This window comes from Amblyraja radiata, chromosome 8 (assembly GCF_010909765.2).
Source record: "Amblyraja radiata isolate CabotCenter1 chromosome 8, sAmbRad1.1.pri, whole genome shotgun sequence".
Classification (NCBI taxonomy): Eukaryota; Metazoa; Chordata; class Chondrichthyes; order Rajiformes; family Rajidae; genus Amblyraja; species Amblyraja radiata.
This window is the reverse complement of record NC_045963.1, coordinates 42,784,508-42,790,121: the sequence shown is the minus strand read 5'-3', so window position 1 is coordinate 42,790,121 and position 5,614 is coordinate 42,784,508. Positions and strand designations below refer to the sequence as shown.

At 44.0% G+C, this 5,614-nt stretch overlaps 1 protein-coding gene across 1 annotated transcript; it reads right to left on the bottom strand.

Annotated features, from left to right (window-relative positions):
• Window positions 1–3,693: 3,693 nt before the first annotated feature.
• On the bottom strand, window positions 3,694–5,007 carry LOC116976118 (platelet-activating factor receptor-like). Its single transcript, XM_033025704.1, has one exon. The coding sequence runs from the start codon at window positions 4,759–4,761 to the stop codon at window positions 3,763–3,765; it is 999 nt and encodes a 332-aa protein (XP_032881595.1). The 5' UTR covers window positions 4,762–5,007; the 3' UTR covers window positions 3,694–3,762.
• Between the last annotated feature and the right edge of the window lie 607 nt (window positions 5,008–5,614).

The window sequence follows — 5,614 nt, the reverse complement described above, 5'->3', positions numbered from 1 at the left end:
CCCTTGCCCATTTTCGTAGTTACATCTTCAAAAAATTCCAGAAGATTAGTCAAGCATGATTTCCCCTTCGTAAATCCATGCTGACTTGGACCGATCCTGTTACTGCTATCCAAATGTGCGGCTATCTTATCTTTTATAATTGACTCCAGCATCTTCCCCACCACCGATGTCAGGCTAACTGGTCTATAATTTCCCGTTTTCTCTCTCCCGCCTTTCTTAAAAAGTGGGATTACATTAGCTACCTTCCAATCCACAGGAACTGATCCTGAGTCTATATAGAACATTGGAAAATTATCACCAATGCATCCACGATTTCTAGCCACTTCCTTAAGTACCCTGGGATGCAGACCATCAGGCCCTGGGGATTTATCAGCCTTCAGTCCCATCAGTCTATCCAACACCATTTCCTAACTCGAGAAATAAAGCATGAAATTTTCAGATAAGGCAAATTTGGACTCCAGGGGGAAAATGTCTACCGGAATATGTAAACATTTTTCCCTTACCACGTCGTTTTTTCACGAAGATGTGATTACACACAAATACACGCACAGATAAATACACATCCAAGATCAGAGTTTTATAAGTATAGAGAGATGATAGATGGTATTATCTGTTCTGTTTGGACAGCATGCCAAACAAGGCTTTTCTCTGTACCTTGGTACATGTGACAATAATAAATCTTGCCAATAAAGTGCCTTTGGGTATCTTAAAATAAATGAGATAGGCACTATACAAATGCAAGTCTTCTTGATAGCATCTGTACTTTGTGCTGCTTATGTGGTTGAAACTGTGAACAAGTTCCTCCTTTTATTTGCATCAGCTGAAGTATTCAACCTGTGGTTCAAGCTCATTTGCACCCAGTATTTCAAACAGCTCCTACCCCCCCCCCCCCCCCCCCCCCCCCCCCCCCCGAATCCGGGCAGAGTTTCAATATATCCAGGGTGCCTTAGACCTGCAAAAGGGAGTGAGGGAGCGATACTACATTTAGATGTGTTGTTTTTCAGCTGCTTTGTGAAACAGATCTTGCAGATCTGAGATCACAATGGCTTCCTGTGATCATCGTTTCCCTTTCCCTAACTCTTCTATATCTCTTGTTTCCCTTACCCCTATCTCTCATTCTGAAGAAAGGTCTCGACCCAAAACATCACCTATTCTTTTTCTCCAGAGATGCTGACCTTTTGTGTCTATCTTGGGTTTAAACCACCATCTGCAGTTTCTTCCTCTTCCTTTTGCTGCACTGCAAAATCGTCTCAAGGTATGCCTACTTTGAAGAAGTTCACCCCCGCTCCGACAAGAGTTCCGCAACACCCTCTCGCTGCTCCCCCCTCTGTGATTCCTCCTATAAAGGAATATTTGTACTCTATCTCTCAATATCATTGTTTCCCTTTCTCCTGGCTCAGTCTGAAGAAGGGTCTCGACCTGAAACGTCATCTATTCCTTTTCTCCAAATATGCTGCCTGACCCGCAGTCACTTCAGCTTGTCTATCTTCCAATGGTTTCTTCAGTATCACATGTACCAAGGTACAGTGAAATACTTTTTTTGAATAAAACTCAGGAAGAGTATCGCCATACATAAGTACAATCCCCCGATTAGTACAGCATGTACAGAACAGCCCACTGAGTCGCAAGAGTCACTATTTTGGCGCCAATTTATAGATCTAGCTGCAGCTGGCCACACAGGCCCGTTGCCTCCATTACAGTCATCCAACAAACAATCATCCTTCAGCCCTTGTTCCCCAGGGGGCACCTCTTGCAGCCTTTGTAGGCCAGACGTCATCTCTGGAGAGCATGGATAGGTAACGGTTCAAGTTGGGACCCAAAAGGTGCCAAACAGAAATATGACCTATCCATGTTCCCCAGAGATGTTTTCAGATCTGCTGAGTTACTTCAGCACTGAGTGTCCTTTTTTGGAAGGGGGCATTTTACAGCAATTAACTTACCAATCAGGCATGTCATTGGGATGTGGGAAGAAACCAACCAGGCATGTCATTGGGATGTGGTAAGGGGATGCCCACGAGGTCATAGGAAGAACACACAAACTCCACACATAGCACCTGAGAGTCAGAATTGAACACCAGGTAGACAAAAAAAGCAAAATACCTGAGTGCAGAATATAGTTTTACAGCATTACATGTTACAGGGAAAAAGTCCAAGGGGGGTTGGAAGATCGTGACCAGACCCTAGTGTCTGGGAGAAACACTCAGAAGTCAATAACAGAGGGGAAGAAGCTGTTCCTGAGTCTGATGGTATGTGCTTCCAAGCTTTTAGATCTCTGCCTAATGGGAGAAGAGGGAATGACTGGGGTGAAAAAGGATCTTGATTACGTTGGCTGCTTTCCTGAGGCAGCATGGAGTGTAAAGCAGCAGGAAGAATCGCCAGACCCTATCACCCACATGCCCTCAAAGAACTACAGGCTATTTTAATGGACGGCAACATCTCTCATTATGTTGGGGTTCCTGGTGATACAACTCTAAGAATCTCACTTTATTGCACAAGTTTAAGAATCTGGTAATTTCCAAATTTTGAAAGGCATGTTCAGAATTTGAGCTTTTGGTTGTAGAAATTTCAGCAAACTGGTGCCCAACTATCTGCAGAGAGAGGAACAAGACTGACACGGGTGTGGCATTACAATGTTTCCAACCATGTTTCTAATTGATGTTTTGGGGTTGCTTAATTTACCAAGACAGCACTAAGCTATGCAGGAGCCCAACAAATGGATTGTTGAAATGAGTCAATGAGAGGGGTGATATGGATGCATCAGATATAAATAACCATGTCAAGTTCAGAATGATACAGGAAATGTTGCAAAACAACGAAACAGCAAACTGAAATTATGTGACACTGCATAAATGGGGTCTGGAAAATTCAAACCAGATAACGGAGATTAAATCCACCACATTTATTTTTCAGGCTGAAATGTAAGACAACATTGCTATTATTTATATCAAAATATTATTAATACATTTGTTTTTTTAATACAGAAATATTAAGAAAATGTTATTATTAGATCTCTCTCAATCGTACTTGGAGAATTATGACCCATTTGGCAGATGGTGACCCAACAATTTGCTAATATACAAAAACTCTGGAAAAGTTCACTAATGAGTCATAAGCACAGTAATTCATGCCTTTACATAATGAAGAAACTGCATCTAAACTCAAGAAATACAATATTTACAATAATTAGAACCAACTTGAATCCAAACCACACAACTCAACATTTATCAGGCGATGGACTCGTAATGATGTCAGGCTATTAAACATTACAACCGCCAAATAGGCTCCAAACTATCAACTTGGGGACATTATTTTTGCACTATTATTGTCTATTTGTCTGTTTTAAAAAATATATATACTGAACTTTTTTAATGAGTTTTACAGAGTACTACGTTTACATATCTGTTATGCTTCTGCAAGTAAGAATTTCATTGTTCCATTTTGGGATATATGATAATAAAACCCTCTTGATGAGTCATACAGGCATTTCATTACAAATAGGATAAAGTCATACAGGTGGAAACAGGCCTTTCAGCCTAACTTGCTCATGCCAACAAACATGCCCCATCCACACTAGTCCCATCTGCCTGCTTTTGGCCCATATCCCTCTAAACCTATCCTATCCATGTACTCCCCCCCCCCCCCCCCCTCCCAGGCTCCTATTAAATCTTTTCCATCCTCACTGTAAACCTATGTCCTCTGGTTCTCGATTCCCCTACTCTGGGCAAAGGACTGTGTTTACCCGATCTATTCCCATCAACGTGATCAAATGCAACTACTTGGAGATCTGAGTTTACTCCACAGAACACATTTGTCTCTACAGTAACATGTCAGCTCTCTCAGGTATCGCCTGAAATCTTCGGTCAGGAAACAGTAAACAACAGGATCCAGGACGCAGTTAATGGACATCAGACCCAGAGTGACCTGGTGAACGTCATTGAAAGTCTTCCTGAAGAGGCAGTCATTTGAATGCACGACATTCAACACCAAAAGCATCCATGGCAGCTGGATCAGATGGTAAGGCAGAAAACAGACCATGTAGATGACTAGAACCGTCAGCACCATTCGGACCGCCTTCTTCTTCAGCTTGTGCTGGGGCACTCTCAACGCTGTTTGTTCCCTCGACAGTCTTCGAATGATCAGCACATAATTGCCAATGACTGCTCCCAAGGTAACAACGAAAGCCAACAACATGAGCGAATGGATCACCAACAGTTGTGTCTTCTCGTTTTTCTCCGTGTAATTCTCAAAGCAGCTCGTGGTGTTGTCATTTCTTTTGTTTACGTGGTTTTTGTTGTCGATTAAAATACACAGCGAGCAGCAGACGATTAATAACCAGACGAGGACGGTCACTCCGATGCCTCTGTTCCTCTGCGCGGACTGAGCCGTTTTCACTGGGCGTGAGACAGCCAGGTAACGGGTGAAGCTGATGAGGGACAGGAAGAAGAGGGTGCTGTAGGTGTTGATGTAAAACAGAGAGCCGAATAAACTGCAGGTGAAGGCGGGGAACCTCCAGTAGCCGCCGTGGTAGTAATAATCGATCCAGAACGGAAGTAACATAATGTACAGAAGATCGGCCAGTGTCAAACTGATCATGTAAATCTTGACTTCAGACAGCCTTTTATTGGCTTTGCTACTGACTAAATAACAACATGCCGCTATGTTTACCGGAAGTCCAATAATAAAGAGAAGGCTGTAAATTACGATGAAAAACGGGTACTTAAAGTCAGATGTCTTGTAGTATTGATCATTGGTGCAGTTCATGTCTGCCGTCGGCCGTCGGGCATCCGAGGTAACGCTGAAGGTCCCGTTTCAATTAAGCGACACCCAAAGTGCTGGAAGAACTCAGCATATGTGGAGGATAATGAATAGACGACGTTTCGGGTCGGGACCCTTCTTCAGACTGTTTCAGCCTCTCTGCTTGGATGTGACAGCGATCACCTTGCCCCCACTGTCATTCAAACTGCTCCAACGCGCGGCCGTGTTTCTGCGTTGCTGAGATTCTTCACTAATGAAACCTGATCATGTAAATCTTGACTTCAGAAAGCCTTTTATTGGCTTTGCTACTACAAGTTCTCAAACCGTCGCACCCAACTTCTCTCTTTCTTCAGTCCAAATGAAGGAAGCCGGTTTATCTGGTTTGTTTCTGTGGTAGGAACTGACGTTGCCCAGCAGGCAAATTGAAGTGTTGAATAACAAGAACCACGGCTGTCGCTGAGTCACGGAGGGCGACAACCGCTCCCTCTTTGGTCCCTTTTCTTCGCTTCCCCCCACGGCCCACCCTGCGACCCACGGAGAGAACTCCCTCATCAATCAAAGCAAGGACGGTGTTTCCAGGAATGGGGAGAAGGGGGTGGGGGACAAGTCAGTCGCCGTTTGAACCGCTGGTTTCCCGTCTTCGTTCGTAACCTCGAACAACGTTCTCCTTGAGCAGTCCTTTAGGGTCGAGGATACCTTGCTTCCACGCAAGTTCCAGAGGTGTCTGATGAGGCTAGTGTGGGACTTTCACAAGTGGGTCAGGAGGAAGGACATTCTTGCTATTAAGGAAGGACATTCTTCATATTGAGGGAGTGCAGCGTAGGTTCGCGTTCGCGAGGTTAATTCCCGGGATGGCAGG

Excerpts from the sequence above, each read along its gene's own strand:
- LOC116976118 (XM_033025704.1), bottom strand. The coding sequence starts at position 4,761 with ATGAACTGCACCAATGATCAATACTACAAGACATCTGACTTTAAGTAC.